The 23,341-nt window shown below is 36.7% G+C and overlaps 2 protein-coding genes and 2 long non-coding RNA genes across 4 annotated transcripts in view; 2 read left to right on the forward strand and 2 right to left on the reverse strand.

Moving 5' to 3' along the window:
* Position 1: 1 nt before the first annotated feature.
* LOC306987639 lies at positions 2–2,620 on the forward strand. Its single transcript, XR_013795208.1, has 3 exons — positions 2–203; positions 319–353; positions 1,402–2,620. It is a non-coding gene; the product is annotated as an uncharacterized lncRNA (long non-coding RNA).
* A 5,039-nt stretch (positions 2,621–7,659) lies between these two features.
* On the reverse strand, positions 7,660–9,552 carry LOC306988198. Its single transcript, XR_013795349.1, has 3 exons — positions 9,497–9,552; positions 8,640–8,957; positions 7,660–7,936 (listed from the first exon to the last, which is right to left on the reverse strand). It is a non-coding gene; the product is annotated as an uncharacterized lncRNA (long non-coding RNA).
* Positions 9,553–14,836: 5,284 nt separating this feature from the next.
* Positions 14,837–20,476, forward strand: LOC306987932 (uncharacterized protein). The gene is made up of 6 exons (XM_079592580.1): positions 14,837–14,900; positions 14,997–15,039; positions 15,222–15,557; positions 17,530–17,877; positions 18,217–18,282; positions 18,727–20,476. The coding sequence occupies exons 1-5, from the start codon at positions 14,898–14,900 to the stop codon at positions 18,219–18,221; spliced, it is 735 nt and encodes a 244-aa protein (XP_079448706.1). The 5' UTR covers positions 14,837–14,897; the 3' UTR covers positions 18,222–18,282; positions 18,727–20,476.
* LOC306987895 (SLAM family member 5-like) overlaps positions 20,054–23,341 on the reverse strand; it is a 332,963-nt gene continuing 329,675 nt past the window's right edge. The window contains exons 3-6 of the mRNA XM_079592524.1: positions 22,999–23,295; positions 22,777–22,890; positions 22,255–22,358; positions 20,054–21,727 (exon numbers count right to left, since the gene is read on the reverse strand). Coding sequence (XP_079448650.1) covers positions 21,680–21,727; positions 22,255–22,358; positions 22,777–22,890; positions 22,999–23,295 — 563 coding nt within the window. The 3' untranslated portion in view covers positions 20,054–21,679. The remainder of the gene's footprint in view (positions 21,728–22,254; positions 22,359–22,776; positions 22,891–22,998; positions 23,296–23,341) is intronic.

The following is a 23,341-nucleotide window of genomic DNA, read 5'->3' on the forward strand; positions in this document are numbered from 1 at the left end:
CAGTTAATTCAATGTGATACAAATGATGACCAAAGTAGCAGACACATCTCTTGGTAAAGTTGTTTGTATCAGTCACTCTGTAAGTAATAATGACGGTCTGTCTTCAGCTGTTGCTGCAGGGATACATGTTGTTGCTGTTGTTGTTGCTGTTGTTCTTGGTGTCCTGCTGCTTGTTGCTGCAACTGCTGCTGTGATTTACACATGTGAGTATTACATACAGTTGATACAAGATGAAAATAAGATGTGTATTGTTTGAACATTTGTATCTTTAAAAGAAGTTAACATTTGTATTCTTATTAACCAAAGTACTGTGTGCAGGCAGCGCAGACAGAAGGACGAATCGCACTCCTCCGGTAAGATACTATGAGCACTGAATCTGCCTGTAGAAAAACTGATTCAGATCTGTGAGTTTGCAGCATGTTTGTGTGTTTTATGTAGTTTCATTCAGAAACCATTGCATAGAAACACCAGTAGTAACTGACACTCCATAAATATGCGTCTCTATAGCACGCAGTGTGTTTATCGTGCAATTTATACGCGAAAATGAGTTTTTACGTGGATATGATACGCAGTTTTGCGCGTGCATATGATACGCACTTAATTTCGTGATATACACACGCACCCCACACCACTAATCCTACCCAAGCGTATAATACACACGCACCCTACCCCACCCTAAACCCAACCATGTGCTATCCATGCGTATACTATGCACGTAAAAACTCATTTTCGCGTATATATTACACGATAAACACACTGCGTGCTATATAGACGCATTTGGTGAGATCGGGTTGATACATGAATGCATTTTATGTTGTTGTAAAATTACAATAATTTAATTATATTATATAATCATAATTCTATTTTTTGACCTGGACATTGTCTGTTATGACCCTAGTCTAGGATCAGGGTGTAATATAAATGTTTCTTACAAGTAAACTCCCAAATGACAATATGAAAACAAAAAGCGCAACTTTATTAAGAGAGCAGGTATGAGCACCAGTAATGAATTATTTATATTCGCCAGTATAGTTCAAGCATTTCAGATGTGCAGGCTGTTTAGGAAGATGGCTTGAACAAAAGCTATTTTTGCTGTGCGGAGATTTAAGTTCTGAAACTTAGAATATGTTTTCTAGTAAAATGGCCTTGTGTATGTCAAGAGATCAAATACATTTTGATTGCTCATGTCATGACCCCTTTAAGAGAAGCATCCCACATATAAGACATGTTGTTCATTTTTTTTTTTAATTTTTTTTTTTTAAATCTTTATTATCATTACTCAAATATCAGGGGGGAAAACAGCATTTTAAGTCTTATATATTTTTTCTGTTTGTGTCAGTGAATCATCAGTCCCATTCATTTATTTTACCTTGTACCTTCTTTTACCCTGTTTTATTACAGGCATGTAATCCAAAGGACCCGTCCCCTAATCCGGATTACGCTCCATTGTGGGATGGGAATTCCTCTACTAAGTCTCTGACTGAGCCTGCCAGTGAGACACCGCAGTAACATTATTATGTTTGCTTGAGAACTCCAACATAAACTATTTCAAACTTAAATAACCTGCACTTAAAACCTTCAAACTTAAAGTTGTTAAAACTATCAAACTTCCCTGCTATGCTTTCTCAAGCCATCATCAAAGTTAATCTACAAACTTTTTTTTATTTAGTAAATTATTTAGATTCTTTCAGGAAGAGAACACAACGAGAAGATGGGAAATGAGAGAAGAGGATCAGGAAACACTCACAACCACACTCATGCAACAAATAATGCAACAATACCAAGATTACACTATTAGGTACCATACTGAAAGTCACCTCAACATTTTTGCTAATTCAAATTCAAACTAATTTGCTATAATACATGAATAAATAAATATAATAAGTCATTTAAATAATGCATTAACAATTTTTTTATGTAAATGTTGCTTTAGAAATTCAAACAGTTAATTGGCTAAAGTAGAGAGTGCTTTGTTTTTCATTATATAGAGGGTTTATTGAAGCGGCTAAAGTGATCCAGACAGGAACAGTGAGACATTTCATTAATAACTGAACATGAATCATTCAAGATGGATATTTTGACCCAGTAATGTAGCTCTTCACAGAGCGGCTGTCAGTCAAACACACAGGTACTGAATTGAGTCTGTACTCATACTGGTAATGTTACAATCTTTACTATTGTTAATTGACAACACTAGAGAGGAACATCCCTGAAGAAAACATCATCATGCTGATAATCACGTTCCTTTAAAGCTGGTGTTTTCAGCTGGGATCCTTTTATTTATGTTTAAGTCTATGAGGAACTTTGTGTTTTTGTCTGTAATGCCGTATCTTTGTGGTTAAAGAAAGTCAGTTAAAATCCTGCAAGGGTTGATCTGTGAAATATCACCAATGTGTCCTTGATCAAACTCTCAATCTCAGGAACTGAACCTGTAACGGAAAACACTGTGGATAAAAATGGCAACAAAATGCCAAATTGTATTTTCATATTGTTGTTTTTTTATGTTCCATACATGTTATTGGCTGCTGTGCAAGCATGTTAACTGGTATTAAGCATCTGAATTATGTTTTAAGCTTTTCACTTGAATACACTTGTCTGAATAAAATACTTGCAATTGTACAAATTTCTGTTTCTTAATTTGATCCTGTTTGGTTTTCTTGTTCAAAGAGCTCATTGTCTTACAGAACATCATCAGATCTCTCTGAACTCTGAGATCTGGGGTTCCAAAATCAACAGCAGGATTTAGAAGCGGCACTTTATAGTAAATGTTCTCAGAAAAGTCATGTCAGTTTCAGAGTACTATAGGCCTCAGAAAAACACAACCTCAGTAGAAGACAGAACTTGGGTGCCTTGCATTGTTTGTTTTTTAAAGGGTTAGTTCACCCAAAAATGAAAATAATGTCATTAATGACTCATCCTCATGTCGTCCCAAGCCCGTAAGACCTCCGTTCATCTTCGGAACACAGTTTAAGATATTTTAGATTTAGTCCGAGAGCTTTCTGTCCGTCCATTTAAACTGTATGTACAGTATACTGTCCATGTCCATAAAGGTAATAAAAACATCATCAAAGTAGTCCATCTGACATCAGTGGGTTAGTTAGAAGTTTTTGAAGCATCGAAAATACTTTTTGGTCCAAAAATAACAAAAACTACGACTTTATTCAGCACTGTATTCTCTCCCGGGTCTGTTGTGAATCTGCGTTCAGGACTCTGCAGTGACGCTGCTGACGTAAGACGCTGATGACGTGTTATCTGGTGCGCCCGAGCTTCGTTTACAGTCTGAGGGAGACGCACGCTATATTCAAGCTATTCTACATTGTTTGCGTGGATATCATTTTTTTAATGGTGCGTAAATGTGCATGTCGCGGATGAGACACTTTTACAGCGTGCGTTTCCCTCAGTCTATAAATGAAGCTCGGGCGCACCAGATAACACGTCATCAGCGTCTTACGCCATCAGCGTAACTGTGAAGGATTGACAACAGACCCGGGAGAGAATACAATGCTGAATAAAGTCTTATTTTGTGTTATTTTTGAACCAAAAAGTATTTTCGATGCTTCAAAAACTTCTAACTAACCCACTGATGTCACATGGACTATGATGATGTTTTTATTACCTTTATGGACATGGACAGTATACCGATCATACATTTTCAATGGAGGGACAGAAAGCTCTCGGACTAAATCTAAAATATCTTAAACTGTGTTCCGAAGATGAACGGAGGCATTAATGACATTATTTTTGGGTGAACTAACCCTTTAACTTTTCAACAGCAAAGGAAAATGTGCTTTAAAATGTTAGTCCATTAAAACACGATTTTATTTTCTGTAACAATGAAAGGAGCTTGAAAGGTCTTTGTGTGTTCATGTGATGAATGACATTAAAACAGATCTGTTTCACTCATTACGACTGGAATCTGTGAGTTTGTTATCAGAAATAACTGAACTAAGTTAATCATTTATAGAGTTACCGTCTCTGTACATTACTTACTGATGGACTAATGTTCACCTGTAACATTTTAGGATTCAACTTTTGACATTTACTAAAGCTAACTCGCTGTACAACTCCATCTTTAGGAACATGAACAGTGTCTAATCAACTGTGATTTTTATATGTTTTTATTTCTATTTATATTGGAGGAAGGTGAAGGCTGTTCTTGGAAATCTGAATTCTTAGTTAAGGTTTCTGTGACAGATTTCACATTGATTGCATGTAACTCAGCGTTATGAATTTTACTTGCATAATAGTCAGTTTTCCTGAACACGGCTGTTTCATGTTGATCTCAGTGCTATGATGCTGTTTTAGCTGCTTACTCAAAAATCCAGCTTTTATCAGTTTAATTAATATAAGACTGATAACCAAATCACAAACTAAAATCACTGTGAATGGTAAGCATCACATAAAGCTGGTTTTATAAGATGGAAATATGACATCTACTGTAGAACAGCAGATCTCTAAAATAGCGCCCCCTATCTGTTAAAAGTAGTGATATTATTATAGAGATGTGATTTTCTGCTTTACTGACACCAGAGAGCGACAATGTGCTTGTTACATTTGGTCAAATATCCAGCAGGGCTTTCTGTGTGTGATACTGTAAACCATTATGCAATGCAGTTAATATTCTTTCTTTTCTTTTTTTTTACAATAAAACAAGAAGAGTAAATGACAGGCATAGATGCACAGTTAAGGGTGGATTTATATTTACTAATGAAAGTTATGCACATTTCTGATAACCCAGACAGAAACATATTGGCCCAAATCCGGCCCACATCTGGTGCGTGTGAACTCCATGTGTTCCAGATGTGGGCCGGATCTGGGCCGACACCATGTTCCTGTCTGGGAAACTAAAAATAGAACATTTTAGTGAAGTTTATGGATGATGTACTTTTGGGAAACCACTAAATTATAACACAATTTCAGACATCACAAACACACACACACACACAAAGAGTGAAAACAGGGAATAAATGCGAGCAAAACCAAAAGGAGTGAGACCGGGTCCAGTATGATCTCTCATCAGTTCGGTAGATAAAGATCACCGTTTTTTGGGGACATTTTCATACACAGACTCCGTCTTTGATTTCTGAAAGGAAACACAAACTATGTCAGGAACTTAATAACAGACCAAGGTTTCTCTCTGAATAACCTTGTTATTCTCTTAATAAAACCTTTTAAAACTCCAGATAGATTACAACTGAACATCATTTTATATCATTTTTATTCCAAAGGATGATCTTGCATACTGCTTTTTTATTTTTAATATGGAAATCAAAAACAGACGTTGTTTTACTAGTAAAAGATGCTAACATAGAGCAGCAAGAGGAAATGACATCAAACATCCCATTCATGACTTTTTAACCAGTTAAATCATCAAACAGATTCAGTTCTGTGTGTTTGTCTCTGCTCTTAGAATGACTGTCTTTCACACAACAGCAAAGTCACTTGTTGCATCACGTCTACAAAGAAACCAGCGTCTGCTAAAGCTGCATCTCAGCAGATAATGATGAACCGCAGAGACACTGCAGGTCGAGGACACACTTCAGCACAACATGAGTAACAATTGTGTACTTTCTCTCCAAATACAATGGTATAAAACCTGATTTTGTATGGGTGAATTTAGAATAATAAAAAATATAAAAAAGAAAAACACTCTTAGGCCTACTTTCAGGCAGACAAGCAGCGCATCAAAAACTGGTCTGTCCATAAAGATGTGTCACAACTACAGGAGCGATCTACTTCAGGCAAACGACACTGACTGCATGATCACTGTTGCTTGCAGAACCCGGTAGATCTCATTCAAATTAATGCATAACCAAACCTAATTCATATTTATCATCGCATGCATTGATTTTCATTGGTGGTTCTCTTTTCCATGCCGTATTCGTGCGTAGAGAGGCGATCAGCACTGTTGTTTACAAATTAATTCTTAATTCTTACAAATTAATTATTAATTCTTATGCAAAATAAGCGAGATCCATTCCAGACCGGCCCAGATCCGGCCCACATCTGGTACAGATTTCCACACGGCCTGGATTTGGGCCGGATCTGGACCGACACTATGATGCTGTCTGGGAACAAGGCCTATGTGAACTTGCAACGAACACATTTGATATTATTTTACATTTGAGTATTTTATTAATTTTTAAAGAACTCTATCAGAATATGTCGGTGTGCCTTTAGCAGTTATTCTGTCTGGAACCATTTATCACTTTTTAGACAATTCTGTGACTGGATGGGATGAATTTTTCATCTTTAATTAATTTACTTAATTACTTGTTTGTCCCATTTTTATCTAAATCAACTCTTTAAAAAAAATGTTTAAATGTCATTAATTGTATGCTATAAATGATAAATGATTAAATGACATTTTTAATAATCTTAATAACATTCAAATAATAAAACATTTATAATCTTAATACAAATCTAAATAACATTATGATATTAATTAATGATCTGTCTAATAATGTCTAAGGTTTACTGCGCATTATCTTGAGTGTCCGTTGAAATAAAAAGACACCAAAATGCAATTACGGGCAAATGAGCTTCTCTACTAGTGTAATTTATTTTTTTATTTTTTTATTTTTTTGCCACACTGCAAAATCCTTTTGAAATACGGGACAAATAGTCACGTCCCCGTATTGATGAATAATATTTTTTTGATGCGGGGCGATCTAATGAACGGGTGCAACATCGCACACAAGTTTTAAACAGATTTAGGTCAGTGGATAAATTAGGATTTTACTTGGCTAGATATGACCAAATTAAAAAGAAAGAAAGAAGTAGAAGTAAGTTTCCAGTCACGCACTGAGTGTGTTTAAATGCAAGTTCTTAACTCGATTACGAACACGACGATGCGTGTGGTCAGCTTTAAATCCGTTCGCTTTATCGGAGTAAAGTGAATGGTGACTGACTGAGGCTGTCACATATAATATTTTAGCAATTGTAATATAGGCCTATTACTTTTACTGGTAAAAAAAAATCAATTTTAAACCCATTTTCTATGTGCTAATTTGTGCTTCTTTTTTTCACATCTGCAAAATAACATCCCTCTAAAATGGAAAAACATAGTACACTGAGTTGCAAACAGTACGCTTAGTGTAAATATAGCACTTAAACAAACCCTCCTTTTGATCTGCTCTGAAGGTGACAGTTGAGTCCCGTCTTACAAACTTCAATAGACAAGCTTCAATCACACTAACTGACTGCAACAACTTCTTACCTTTTTACGTGTTGTTGGTTTACACAAAGCTGAATCCGTTCTGTCTTCCTCCTCCTGGGTCTGAACTGCTTTAAAAATAATACAGACATGTTGAAACAACAGAGCTTGCAAACTCATAAATGTGTATGTAACGGATAAATATTGGTGCTTCAGATGCATTATTTGAAGTTATTTGTAGTTAATAGTTTACTCTCCTGACCTTTTTTTCTACATGTCCTGCAGATGTAGAAGATCACGACTATAACAACGACAATCACCAGAGATCCAGCAGCAGCAGCAGAGATCCACACTATCAGAGACACCGGAGAGTGTGAAGAAGACTGTGTGTCCGCTGTAATGATAAAGAAAAAAGTGAATGCATCAGTTTGATCCACAACAGAGATCAGGTCAGTAAATACACACATATCATTAGTGCTGTTTTACCTGCACATGTGTGGCAGAGTGTGTGGATGTCCAGATGTGTGGTCTGGTTGCTGATGGGATTGTTCAGCACACAGCTGTAGGTGTTTTTATCCTGATATTCCACCTCCAGAGGTAGAGAGAGACTGATGCTGAGATCACACACACTGATGCTGGACAATACACTGATTCCTGCGTACCAGGAGAGAGTCGCATCACACACATTCAACACTGATGAACACACCAGTGAACATGATGATGATGATGATGATGATGACGATGAACAGTTTCTGGTAATGTTAGGAGTGGGCAGATGAGCTGGAAAACATGAGAGAATAAACATAAATGAAGTTAAATCTATAGTCAAGACTGTTATTTTCAGTGTGCGTTGGACAGTCAGTGAGTGTTTCTATTTTCTCCTACTATAAAATTATTAAACATGTCAAAATATCAAAATAATGGAGAATTCAGAGTTCAGTAGAAGTTAAACCTAATCAACAGCATTTGTTGCAATCAAAAGCAAATTGTGTTTATTACCACAATTTATTTCCATTTGTCCTGCAGAAAAGCGAGAAGTTACAGTGAGACTCTTACAAGACATAAACAACACAACACGAATGTTAACATGATTTTAGTGGGAAAAAAAATGTTGCTTACTTTTCGTGCGTAAAGTTATCTAATTTACAATTTTGTCTCTTTGCCAACAGAACCCCTACAACACAAAACAATATGATTTAAATAGCTTTACAGCTTAACTAAAGAGAATCATTATTGTGTTTCTTTTCAGTTATAAGCTTCACATTCTCCTTTTAAATCCTTAAAAAAAATTCTTCATTGACTTCCATTGGAAGCGCCTTGTTGTAACCTTTTTTTTCTTTTCTTTTCTTTCAGAATTATTTTTTGCGGTAATCAACATTATGCTGTCAATTAAGTTTAACTTCTATTGAATGCAAAATATTCCTTGACAATTATCTAATAAAAAGAATATTTGAAGAACTGAATAAATTATATCTATACTCACAATAGACAAAAACACGGAATGTTTTTGATGATCGTTTCGCTCCACTTATCAGTAGTTGATAAACTCCAGTATGTTCAGTTGTGGTGTGTGTGATGGTCAGAGATCCAGTTTGATTGTCCAGCTTCAGTCTGTCTCTGAATCTCCCATCAGTGCCGTTATATGTGGAGAAGATTCCAGCAGCTTTACTGATTTGAGCTATGAGAGAGTTTTCAGCTCCAAATTTCCACAGCATATCGTCGTCTTCATGTATTTTAGTAAAACCAGTGTTTAGAGTAACAGAATCTCCCTCTGTCACTGACACTGCATCACCAAACACACCTGGAGAACATGAGGAGGTTTAAAGCTGAAATCAGTTTCTAATCTTTAAAAGAGACTCAAAATAAGAGGCGACATTTTTATCTTTAATGTATTTTAAAGTTATCGGCTTGTAGAGCTAAATAAACATCTGAAGTTACATGACAAGTTAATTACAGCCGAGTAAAACTTCAAAGTTGAATTCTAAGTATCTCGCAATTATATGTGTTAAATTTTATATATTTTAGAAGAACAGCAAATGCAAATCCTCTAACTAATTTGAACTGTATAGCAGCAGCTTTATTTCTCTAAAACTCAAAGAAATTAGGTTAACACTTTATTTTAAGCTGGCGTAGTTACACGTTACTGCATAGTTACTATAGTAATAACAGTAAATTATCTATAATTACAATTAACCCTAAACCAAACCCTAACTCTAACTCTATAGTAAGTACATGTAGTTCATTAGTATCACTCAGTTCTTATTTGAGTATGTGTAATGTATATACGTCAACTTAAAATGAAGTGTAACCGGAATTTTACAGTAAATTTGTAAAACTTACCAATCATACTCCACCAACACAAAAACCAACACAAAACAAACATGTCGAACATTAAGTCTAATAAGACTATCTGCTGATAAAACTATCTGGTGTAAGTCCTCCCCGCCACTGAGTTTGACCACCCACCCACACACACACACACACACACATGTATTATGATATCTCCAGCTCAGCACTGTTTTCAACTGTTAAGTTATATGTATTTAGTTATACTTAACAGTTGAAAATAATGCTGTGCTGGGCGCTATACCGGTTTCAATTGTGCGTAAGATTTATCTTACAAATACTGCCATAGGCCTACTCCAGTGCATAACTGAAACAACTGCTGAATCTATTCAATGGCCACGAAGAGCACTATGTAGAGTGTTTTGAGAGCCTTTATTAACTTCATACCTTTCTTACTAATGGTTATAACTTTATAACATAACAATAAATAACCCACAGCTAACTTTCTTTAAGGCATGTAGGCTAGAGCCCTATGACGCGGACTGAATCATGGAATCCATATGGAACTTACTGTATAAAGTCCCGTTAGCAAGAACAACGATATAAAGATAATAGCAATAATATTAGCGTCCACACCAGCGTACAATAGTTTTGTTTATTCTAAGCATGTGCTTGTCTGTCGCTTTAAATGCTCGAGCTCGTTATAGCAGGATGGATTCTTATTGGCTGTCAATGTTTTTATCATTCATCAACTGGATAAAATCGTTCTTAAAGTGATTCCAACGATATCGTTTCTCTGTGCCGTTATCGTTGTGATGTGAACTCTGCTAATCTTTAATATTGAGAATGATTTTTAGAACTATGTCTTTATCATTATCTTTATCGTCCAAGGACTCCTTGGTATGAATGCAAATGTCACGGAATTGTAATTTTTTTGGAGGGGGATGAATAAAATCAAATTAAATCAAAAGTAGGGCAGTAGAATGAATTAAATCTTGAAATGGACTAGTGTCTGTGAATATTAAAGCTCAAAAAGACTGGTATTGTCATCTGAATTCTGCATATTCTGCATGTCTGTGTGAATGGACTGCAGATGAAATTTAGCTCTGTAGCTAATTCTGGGACAGTTTCTCACTGTCCATTGTCCCTGTCAAAAAAAAAAAAATGAACGCAGTTTCATCTAGGCTTTACTCAAGCACGCGATACACTCGTGGTGTATTCAGTGTCTGCTGTCTCACTATGAGAAAATGGACAACAAACTTCCTCTGCAGAGCTGATCTGAGAGTCACTTCATGAGCTTCACCATTTCATTTGATAAAACTATCTCATGTCAGTCATATATGTAAACAGAAACAAAGGTTTTCAAAACAACCCGTCAAAATAAAAGTGCGGTTTAATTTGAAGAAATTATGACAGTGTACTTCTAGAGTCCACTTCTTCAAGTAACAACAACAACAACAACAACAACAACAACAATAATAATAATAATAATTTATTAATACACACATTAACTAAAAGATCTTCATTACTACCCGCCAAAATAAAGGTTTGGTCTAACTTGAAGAAATTATGAAATAAATAGTTTACTATTGCACAGTACAATGTACTTTTTAAAGTAATAATAATAATAATAATAAAACATTATTTGTAAGCAATATTACAAAAGTTTTCACACATGTTTTAATTTACACAGTAAACTTGCCAAAAAAGGAATTATTAAATTCTAAAATATTACATTTAATTTGATGTTATATTCTATGTACTCCTGACAGTAAAATAAACCACAATAAACAAGGTCACATTAAAACAAATTTGGAAAGAAAAAAAATGGCCGTGCTATATTGTAAAACTGCTAGAATCTTAAAAAAATTATGTGATACAGATTTTTGGTCAAAACGACACAGCACTAGTGAAAAAACAAATCTTTATCAAATGAAAAACATGTTTTTAATCTTAACATCGATTGTTTCTGAAAGGTAGTTTGTGATTGTGTCAAATATGAAAAAGTAGCAATATATTGGATTATTGAATATAAGTCAGCCTTTAAATGTGATGGATTTTAAAATGGCTTTATGATCATTCAGTTTTTGCGAAGTGGCAAAAACCATCTGCCATCATACATTGCCAGTCTTGCTGAAGCCTGACTCTAGCAGCTCATCTATTGAGTCAAACTGAAACTGCTGCGGTCGGTTTCTTTAGAAACATGTTTTGATCTGTTGGATGGACAAACAACTTTTGCATGAGAGAATGGCCATTTGTTTGATGTGTGTTTAGTTTGCAGTTGAAGGGCTTTTTCCTGTCCTGCTGTTATGAACCACAGTCACACAGTCTTACTTTCCTCTAGCTTTACAGTGAAATCAATTTAATTTTACACATGTAAAAAAAAAAAAAATCATATTTTAAAAATTCCAGATTGTGTTGAAGTCAATAAAGTGATTGGTTATTCTGAATAATGTTCTTCAGTGTCTGGTGCTGAGGAAATGTTATTAGCTTATTTATTAGTGTCAGGGTTCTGTCACTTCGGTCTAGTTTATTCTTGGTTTTGTGACAGAGCCCTGACACTCCTGTATAGTCTTGTCGTTGTGTGAACGCGTGGGTTCCAGTGTGCTCTCTTCTGGTCATGCGGGTTGTTTTCTGTGTGGAGTGTGGTGTTCAGATCCCGGCACTTCAGTCTAGTTTGGTTTTGGTTCTCTGTCAGGATTCGGACATTCATGCTCATGTGTTGGTCTTCTGTTGTGAGCGCACAGGATTAGCATTCACTTATTGTCCATGTGCTCTGTCTTGTTTGAGCGTGTGGCTTCGACCCAGATAGCATACATTTCCGGGCCTCATCTGGGCCGGCAAACTATGGCACATATGGCTCAGTTCTGGAAGCGGCAAAGGTCATATGGGCCATATATGGCCCATTCACATCAAGCCGGTTTTAATGTGAGTTGTGGCTTGCTGTGTGTGGTCCAGATGAGGCCCATGTGCTGTTTCTATGCATGTTTGGCATTTGTTGCATTTACGCTGTTGTGACCAGCAGGGCAGGTAAGGTAAGGTGTTTCGAAACGCTTCGAAACAGTTTAATTGATTCAAAGCTTTGAAATGCTTTGTTTCTCCCATAGGGAAACCAGGACTGGCAGCAATATTTGACACCGGGTTTTCCCGAGTTTTTTAGCTTTCAGTCTATTTATTTTAAGTTTCACTAATAGCAGAGGTGGACAGTAACAAAGTACATTTACTTGAGTACTGTACTTAAGTACACTTTTTGAGTATCTGTACTTTACTTGAGTATTATTTTTTCTGGAAACTTTTACTTTAACTTCACTACATTTGAAAGACAAATATCGTACTTTTTACTCCACTACATTTCTGTCAAGGGCCTTGAGTAGAAAGTAGTAACGTCAGGGATGATTTGGGTTGCATTTTGGTTGTAAATGAAAGTCTGGTTGACGTTAGAACTCGACTGATGTTGGTTTCTGACGTCAACCGATTTTAAACCACAATACAACGTCTGTCCAACGTTGGAGATTAACGTCAATCTGACATTGGATTCTGACATCAACATGATTTTAATTTTCAACGTTGGGTTTGGTCTTCTGAATGTGAATTTTGTCATTGTTTTGGAGCACACTAGCTTATAGATAACAGTATGGCTAACATATTCATACTAAAAGCCAAAAAAACGGGGAACAGCCATTTGGGTGTCCGAAACCATTGTGGACGTTATTGAGTGACTTATTCAATCCCACGACTGGAACTGTTCTAGAAATAAATGTGATATTGATATGATGGTAGGCACTAGGCATAGATTCAGTGGCATAAGGTACTGTAAATTGGCTATTACATGCAACAATAATAAAACAATCAATTGACATTTACTTTTATACTTAAGTACTTCTAAAAACGAGTACTTCTGTACTTTTACTTAAGTAAAAATCTGTCTTTACAACTTTTACTTGTAACGGAGTAATATTTGACCAGTAGTATCTGTACTTTTACTCAAGTAAGGAAGTTGTGTACTTTGTCCACCCCTGACTAATAGGGGCATTTTATGATGATTAAAACACATTTTTATTATTAGTCTAATATGAGTATTTATAACATGTTATGTATATTCCAAATGATGGATCAAATGATGGATAGCCTTTAACATATCAAGAAGATAACCGGAGATCTCTGCACTATATTCTTCTAAATTATATCTTTTGAATTGTAACATGAATATTTCTTATAGCGATACAATGTAAATTAGGGTACGTATGCCAGAAAAAATATGATATAGGCTAGTTACTAAACACTACATTTATAATGCTCAAAAAAAAAATATATATATATTTTTACAAGAAGAACTTCTGTGGAACAAAAGTTGGCGTTTCTAAATTTGTGGGTGTTTTCAAACTGGTGAGTGTTTATAAATGTAGAGACATACTTGGCATGGAAATGTCAATGAAGGACTATGCTCCCGGTTTTCATCAGTTGTGGGATCCCCCCTATGACTGACTCCCCTTCTCATTTGGCTACTTTCGTTTTAAGCATCAACGAACGGTAAATAGGCTACTTTTGTTTCCACAGAATCTGCATTAGTGTCAGAGGAGGCGATGAGCTTTCTTATTTTCATCCTATTGTGGGTTTTACAGCTTGGTAAGCATTTGTTTCTGGTGATTCACAATAAAAACGGATGAAGATTGTGACGGATTTTCGCAGTTCTGATAAGGTCAGCTTTTGGTTTCAATTCAGATTTCGTTTGGCTATAAATGCAAAACGCAAAAATGTTTTGCATGTTATTCTTCATTTATTTGTGAAGGTGACGCGGTCCTCTGAAATCGCTCTCCCCTATCGTAGTGACTCTTAATTTTATAATAATGTGACGTCGGGCACTTTCCCAGAGAAACAGACAGGAGATGAGGATTGGAGAAAGAAAAAAAAGCGGCGGGAACGATCGCTGACATATAAAATAAAATAAAAAGGAGACGAGGATCCGGTCTACAAGCACCAAACGGCTGTGGTTTATTTATTTTATGAATGTGTACAACAAACACACGGGTATCATGATGAGGTGTCTTAGCTGTCCCTCAAAACAACAAGCACGCCCAAGAAGAGATTTAGATTAACTTTTCTCCGCACCACTCACAGTCTTTCTGCACACTCTTTCTGCACTTCCGTCTTTAGCCCCTCCCTCTTAACTATTTCCCTCCCGGACACCTCCCCCCAACAGCAGGTGAATCAAGTACCGTATTTATAACAGAGAATAAACAGTGTCAGCGCCACAATGTGTAGCCTAGTTGCGTAGTTGTATAATACATAGCTACTACTCCAAAAGTTGGAGATAGACCCTAAGAAGAAGATTTTGTGATTTTTTTTTCACAGCAAAGCAATTGTCATTACCATTTGGGAAGCCTGCTATTGGACTGGACTGGACCGGACCATCATTTAGTGGGCTATTTTTTAATTAGCCTACTGTTGTTTTAAGATGGTGAGAATTTGACAGTGTGACAGAATTTAATGTATGACATTAACTGTGTGAAATTAATATTTCTTTTCTGGACGATTTTCTTTTCTGATGTTGTAGGCTATAGGGTATGCTACAGGCTATATGGTCATAATACATTGCAGTAAGTTTATTTGTGATGTATTTCTCTGGGCTATAGTATAATGAACTCGACTTTGCTGTTTACCAACAAAATGTTTAGATTGTTTAGAAATTGGCAGAAAATCAAAATTCACTGTGCTTGTTGTATTTGTCCTATACTTTCACTTTAAATGATTTATGATTATCTGTTCTTTTCTTCTCCAGGTGTGTTTGGTGTTAAAACAGATGTAGTGTCACTGTCTGTGATAGAGGGAGATTCAGTCACTCTACACATTGGTGTTAAAACAAACAAACAAGAAAAGATTAAATGTTTTTTTAATGACACCCGCATAGCTCAAATCACTGGAGATCTGAGTAAGATCTGTACAGATGTTCAGTGTAATGAAGGCACTGAGAGATTCAGAGACAGACTGAAGCTGGATCATCAGACTGGATCTCTGACCATCACAAACATCACAAACACAGACTCTGGAGTTTATCATCTACAGATTATCGGCAGCAAAACCATCATTGGAAAGATATTTAGTGTTACTGTCCATGGTGAGTCATTTAACAAATGTTTAAAGACATGCATAATCACAATGTGTTTACATGAGTTACTTTCAGAGCTGTCTATTCTATTTGCCTGTGTGTTCCAGACATTTGTGGACTACACTTTGACGTTTTGTTCTACAAAGTTAATAACACCTAAGCATAGCGAAAACGGGAACTTTGAAGCAAGTATGTAAATGTTCTGAAAATGTACGTTATTTTTAAAGGAGTCCTTTTATGCCCTTTTATGAAGTCTTGATTTTGTTTTTGGGGTGTACTATAATATGTTTTCATGCATGATTGTTCAAAATGCGCATACAGCTCCCCTCTCCCCAATCTGTCTCGAACGCGTTGTTTTCGATGAAGCCCCTCCTTCCGAAATAGAAAATGTGCTGTGATTGGTTAGCTGGCCCAGTGTGTTGTGATTGGCAGCGCTCAGCGCGTGTTCGGGAAATGTCCTGCCTCTTCATAACCGCAAGCTCTACTGAGATGTAATTATTAACGATGCCGTCCATTTCAAACCAATTCGAGCCCGATTCAGACCCTGACAATGTTTACAAACAAGAGGATTGTGATAAACAGATTTCATGGACTGACTTTGCAAAAACAAATTTTACAGGAAGTTTCAGAGTGGTATGTTTTTTTTTGTTTTGATAGATTATATATTCGATGGTATACACCATTTAATCATATTTGTCGGAAACTATGGTAATACAAACAGTAATCGATCACAAAATCACTGATAATTTTCCTAAGAACAGTCTTACAAAAGCAAGAGCTTACAGAAGCAACAGTAAACACTACATCAATACTGTAATGTTACTTAGCAGGCTAGCGGAGGCAAAGCTTTGTCTACCATGTTTTTCTTTGTTGTTTTTTTACAGATGTATTGAGGGTCATTTGTGGATATATTTATACATTCATTATATTCATTCAAATAAGTAATTTCACCACGGTTAATAAAAGTTAAAGCAACACTAAGGAATTTTTTTTACCTTAAAATAATGTTTCTAAAATCGTATCAGTGATTCATCAAGTCGTAACAGGGTGAAAGGCACTTCTGGATTCGCTTTGCGGTCCTTTTTCTGCTATAACCACACTATGTAAGGTTGCCAGATTGGGTCGCATTTCTGTAGTTCGAATGAGACATAAGAAAACTACAAATTTGACTTGCTTTACGTCAAGCGTTACAATAGTCATTACCGGTATTTCGTTTTTCTAAGTTTCTGATGTCGCAATACATCATACTTTCATGAAATCATGCGACATACTCTACCTTGTCCGTGGACATCGTTCATTCCAGAGCCGGTGCTGGATAAACAGAGAGCGTAAGAGCTGCGGTAGGCTAAATTATTTACGACAGCGGTAATGGACAATTCCGCTTTCAACCTGTAGGGGGACAGAAGAGGCAAAGTTCCTTACGGTACTGATCCACTTGTCCGACACGAATGTCGTGTGGTGTCGCAACGCCTCCCCACATGTGAACGTTGATGGGCGTTTTTCTAGTTTACCGCTATGGGCGTGGTTTTGAGCCAGCGGCCAGTCAAAAACAAAGGACCCGCGAGAGACTTCCCTCCGTCTCCATGTGCGTGCTTCTATTGGATAGACGCCTCGCGTTCAACGGAATTAATTTGCATAAAGATGGGCATCGGCCAGCTTTTTGACGCGCGGCATTTTTTCAAATGAAGCGCCGCCTTCCCGGAATGCTTTGCGAGCGCGTCAAAGTCGCTTGACGTCACCCATAGGAATATAGTGGAGTGCAGCGCGACTGAAGTGTTGCACGGACAAGTGGATCACCGCCGTTAGTGTTGCTTTAAATGTTGCTTCTCCTCCCCACTTGGGGACAATCACAATCACTAGGGTAGGGGATAAATGTTCACATGTAAAAGTCAATGGCTTTTGTCAAAGAGAGAGCGGAAAGGAGGTTTCAGAATCTCATAGAAGAATCCTTTATCCTATTATATGTTTATTTGTGTTTTAGGTGTTCCAGGTGTAGAGACGGATAAAACAAAGACAAAGTCAGTGAAGGAGGGAGAATCTGTCACTTTACATCCCGGTGTGGTGAAAAACCCCAAAGATTTGATGATGTGGTATTTCAATGACAGTCGTATTGCTGAAATCACTGGAGATCAGAGTAAGATCTGTGCAGATGTGCAGTGTAAAGAGAGATTCAGAGACAGACTGAAAGTGAATCAGACTGGATCTCTGACCATCACGAACACCAGAAACACAGACTCTGGAGTTTATCATCTGGAGATCTTCAGCAACGGCAGCATCATCCGCCGCCAGCGCAGCATCAGCATCATCAGTGAAAATGGGACTGGCTCTAGTGAGTCAAATTCATTTTCCCTTCAGCACGTCTATGTTTTTCAATGATTTTGTTTTCATTGTGGCCTGTCTGAAAAAGAGAGCTCTCTTAAAGTAAAAATTAAAGTATAATTGAGATAATCTGTATCACTGTGACATGCATGTCATGTGACACACTTTTGTCACAATTGAAAGTTATTAACATAAACAATGCATAAAAATCGGTCAGTTTTCCCATGAGCACCAGATGGCGCCATTTAACGGTTCCATAAATAGCACACAACTAATGAAGGTGGAAAGGCATAAGAATCAATTGTTGTCAAGCTCTAGTATTAATAATGACTATATTTTGTCATTACAGATTGAATTATATATTTACTAATACCAGGAGCTGTCGGTGTTCTGCTGGTGCTTGCAGTTGTAACTGGTGAGAATTTCTTTCTTTTTGTGTGTGTGTGTGTGTGTGTGTGTGTGTGTGTGTGTGTGTGTGTGTGTGTGTGTTTTATGTGTTTATGTGTGATGTTGTTTCATTCAGTCATCATTACACACACATCAGTATAATGTATATTTATGATTGTGCTTCTTTTTTAGATGTGAAGTTGTTTAGTGAAGATGACTGAAATTTTAAATCACATGCAAAAAAAGTCACATGATGCGGTTATATTTTTGTGTGCCATTTTATAGAAACAATCAAATCCTTATTGAATATTTTGTAATTTAAAGTGTGTGCGTGTGTGTGTGTGTGTGTGTGTGTGTGTGTGTGTGTGTGTGTGTGTGTGTGTGTGTGTGTGTGTGTGTGTGTGTGTGTGTGGCTGAAACATCAATCCTGTTCATTTCCTTTACCTTCTGTGAATCTGTTTTCTTCTTACAGGTGAATGGTGTAGAAAACGGGCCACTAAAAAGGACTTTTGGACGGATGAAGAGTTTTATTTAATGTATGTGTAATTCTGTCACAACCATTTAGCTTATAACAGTGTCATGTGCAAAGTGATGCAAGCATTTGCAATATGTTCGTGCGTCACGGATGGACCCTGCTATGTTGGATCCTCCAAAGCTTAGCAAGCTTAGTGACATTTTCCTGGATTTAACTGACCGTGGAAGTTATTCTAGTCCTGTTACGCATGTTGGCCACTACTGTGGACAGCTATTCAATAGTCCTTTTCTTTTAAATTCACTGTTTCAGTGTAACTGCACATGAGTCACTACAGTCGACACTCTACTGCCTCCCTCCATAGGCTTCCACACAGTGGCCAGAAGTTGTAACTGCAACTAAAATTCCTTTAGATTGCTGGTCACAAAAGTTGATCATGGCAGGAAAATCTTGTCAAAATATAATGACTTAAAGGAATAATAACATTGTTTAATTTTTAAAGTAGACTTTCACGGAGTAGCACATCGACCGCGTCGCGTGGAGCTCATATTGTTAAGTCCAAAGTTTACTTAATTTTTGACATGAATACTGCATACATAAAGCCGAACCCATATCCTTTCAAAGTACAGTCCATATAACAACATATTACCGTGGCTTCTTTCCTGGATCTTCAAGGACAGCTTTACTGTATTATTTAGGCTATTGTAAGGTCCCAATAACAGCATCCATTTATGATTTGAATAAATATAATCATAGGCTGCACTGAATGTTTTTATAGCATGCAGTTTTAACATGTACACTGGTGCAAATATTATTAGTTTAAAAAAAATGGAAAAAGCATGTTATTAAAGAGAATGGAAATAGCATAGGTGTATCAAATTAGCTCAAAGGGGAAAAATATATATAAAATGATTATATAAGGGACATATATATATATAAAAGTGGGTTATAATTAATTATAAAGATCAATCATGGTTGATAAGTCCGGGCAGTGGGTTATGGGTAATGTAGTCCGAGATAGTGTGGTAATAGTCCCGTCCGGGGTGTAGTGCCCTCTGGTGGCTATCACAACCGTGACAGTTACATTCAAGCTATTTTAAGGCATGAAGAATTTTTTTTCTAGGAATTTTTTTTTTCAATATGTAATTTTGGTGATTAAATATTAGTTTTAAGGGATCAAATTATTGACTACAGGGGGACTTTAAGAGTTATTATTCTCCTGGCCAAGAAGGATAACTCTATGTTGTACTAACAGTACAAAAGCTTGTAGCAAAATCAAACGTTTAAGTGACTGATTTGTGAGCCACAAACACAGAGACAATCATGTGCGGATATGAAGGGTTTAATAAATTAAACTATGGGTATATACAACTAAACTAAGCAGAGCTTATATAGAATAAAGAAAAGCAAAGAAAAAGAGAGAGAAGAGCAAAGAATGGCAAGATTTACAATGTTAAAGGAGAACTCCAGCGCAAAATGAACCTTTGGTCTAATTACACATTGTTACCTAGTCAACCGTTATCTGAGATTTGTTTTCATGATTATCGAATGTAAATAGTTTTATCTCTAAAAACAGTTTAGCCTATAACGCTAGTATTACGCTAGTATATAGGGCATGGAGTAATGACAAATAAAAATCGCTTGTTAATACCACTAACAAGGCTCAAAATAGCCCCACACTAACACGGTAGCATAATGAGGGTCCCTACATGCAAACCGAAGCCATCTTTGAAAAACAGACTCTATCAATCGATCTACGAACCACCGATCCAAATGCGCTGGACCATATGAGATTCTACACAGTTCAGCGCATTTGGATCGGCGGTTCGTAGTTCGACTGATAGAGTCTGTTTTTCAAAGATGAATTCTGCTTATATACGTGAAGTTGACTGTATGTATAAAATATCTTCTTATTAAACTGTCTGGACACTTACACAGTTCTCAATGATTTTGTGAAAACAGTGATGTCAAGCGCATGCGTATTAGGTGCTCAGTCTGACAGTGTGAAGTGTTTCTTTACTAAGTGACGTCGCCAACTACTGGCCTGACATGAATAATGCAGAGTGTTTAGTCGTTTTTGCGAATCCGATTATTTTGACAATGTCATCTGTACATGGAAAAAGCAAAGGAAAAACTTCTCCATTTTTAGCACATCGTTGTCGTGTGAACGTATCCTAAGGACATGCCTGTACTTGTAGCACACATAGCCAGGAGAGCCTATTTGTTCCTGATATATTACAAAGTCAGTCATGTGTTTTATATTGTACCTTCACTAATTGTACATTGATCTTGTCTATGCTATTTGAAATCCTATTTTGTCTTGTTTTTTCCTCAAAATATCTAAACATCCTTAAAAATAAATGTATATGGGAAAATTGCCATGGTGACTCTTTCTTTTCAAAGAATGTACTAAATATTTAAATGTACTGCCTTGTTCCTTTAGTTGGTTTTTAATTTATTACTAATTCTAATTTAACAAAAGTTTCAAAGGCCAAATACAGAAGTGATGCAAGCAAGCATATGCACTTGCGTAGACATTATCATGCATGGAGTCACTATTGAATGCAAGTAAACTGTGAGTTTCACATTGGCACTAGCCCTTCAACTGCACGCTGTTTTCACACCTCCATGCCCTCTCAAATGCACATCAACCGCATATGTTTATTAATAGGCACTCTTATGCACACACTGTTTGTTTAAGCAACAGATCAAACCACATGTATACATTTAAGAAAACCAGACCACGGGTTTCAGACTCTCAAACTGAGCTGGTACTCCCAGTAAGGATGTTGTGAAGTTTAGTGCTTTTTGTGTGATTTTCCATAATTTGTGTTCAGACACGTGGATTCTCAACAACCCCAGAGCTTGTCCACAACTTGTAAAGATCAGAGTTCACACACTGATGCTGAAACCAAACGTTCAGAGGTGCTAACTTGTGAAAAGGACGTATAGGCTATACTCTCGTGCAGACAGACGCATAGTCCACGTCATTCTCCTCTGTCTGTAACAAACATTAAACAAGATACAAAAAGAAAATTAATAAATGTTGGAAATGAAAGGAATTTAAATAGCCTGATTAATATTGTGAATGCACGCTTCAGATTCAGATGCATAACAACAAGTGTGATTTACTTGACTAAAACAAACACTGTGGCAAATATTGTTCTTATTGGGCAAAGGAAAGAACTGCAGCAATGAAATTGCCCCAAATACAGTTTGATTGGACACACAAACTATTGACATCAACATCCTCTTCCATTTTAAACGTATATTTATTTAGCTAGCTATGCATGATATGGTTGCTTGAGTTGTATTATCTAGGTTTTTTCCTCCCCTGCTATCATAACAGACCTACTACTTATTTTTTTGGGTCACAGCCCATAAGCTGAGAAGCACTGATCTACTGAACCCATCAGAGCAGAAGAATAAAAACTCAACTTAATTGTAAGTGTGTGTCAGATCATCATATAAAGCACACACACCTGCACTCATGCACACAATAAGAAACAAAAATAAAAATTAACTTACCAGTTTACGTGCATTTCGTTTGTAGGATGTCGGATCAGCGTAAGTGATCTCTTCATCGCAAGTCTGCACTGTTTCATCATCATGAACATCAACAACAACAACAACTATATAACAATAATAATAGGCATTAAAAACAAAACTTAAAATGTAACTACATCTTTGTCTTCAAAAAGTTACAGTGTTAATTTCTGTGATTAATGTCAGATTAAAATAATAGCCAAAACTGGTCACTGAGATATAGTTCCCTAAACAGGTTATATGTGTAGGCTATGTAGCGCCATCTAGTTAGATATACCTGAGATATACACATATTTAAGTGCAATTCACAGAAATGGTCAAAGTACGGAGCCCTTAAGGGGACCTTTGCAAAAATAAACTTTCGCTTGAGCACGAGATGCGTTTTTCGCGACCACGTGAAAGTCTATTTGTTTTTATTTTTTGCAAAGGTCCATTTAGGGGCTCCGTAAAAATCTGTAATATACTATTTATAATTCTCTCTTATAAGCAGTAAGTGACACTTGCCTTCTTGATCAGTTTTTCTGTGTTTCCTGCAAATCCAGAAGATCCCAAATCCTACAACAATCATCAGAGATCCAGCAGAGATCAACACTATCAGAGACACTGACACTGAAGGAACTGAAGGAAAGAAAAAGAGAGACATTAGTGAACGCATCAGTGTGATCTACAACAGAAGACCGAGATCAGGTCAGTAAATACACACATATATCGTCAGTGCTGTGGTACCTGCACATGTGTGGCAGAGTGTGTTGATGTCCAGATGTGTGGTCTGGTTGCTGATGGGATTGTTCAGCACACAGCTGTAGGTGTTTTTATCCTGATATTCCACCTCCAGAGGTAGAGAGAGACTGATGCTGAGATCACACACACTGATGCTGGACAATACACTGATTCCTGCGTACCAGGAGAGAGTCGCATCACACACTTTCAACACTGATGAACACACCAGTGAACATGATGATGATGATGATGATGAAGAACAGTGTGAAGAGTTACGGATGATGACAGGAATAGACAGATGAGCTGGAAAACATGAGAGAATAACAAGGAATAAGGATAAATAATGTGT

Source organism: Phoxinus phoxinus (assembly GCF_949152265.1).
Source record: "Phoxinus phoxinus genome assembly, chromosome: 20".
In the NCBI taxonomy this organism is placed as follows: Eukaryota; Metazoa; Chordata; class Actinopteri; order Cypriniformes; family Leuciscidae; genus Phoxinus; species Phoxinus phoxinus.

What these genes read in the sequence shown, in the direction of transcription:
- LOC306987932 (XM_079592580.1), top strand. An exon ending in TATGGTCATAATACATTGCA is followed by an intron (nt 15,040 to 15,221) that starts GTAAGTTTATTT and finishes TTTCTTCTCCAG; the next exon opens with GTGTGTTTGGTGTTAAAACA. An exon ending in ATTTAGTGTTACTGTCCATG is followed by an intron (nt 15,558 to 17,529) that starts GTGAGTCATTTA and finishes TTTGTGTTTTAG; the next exon opens with GTGTTCCAGGTGTAGAGACG.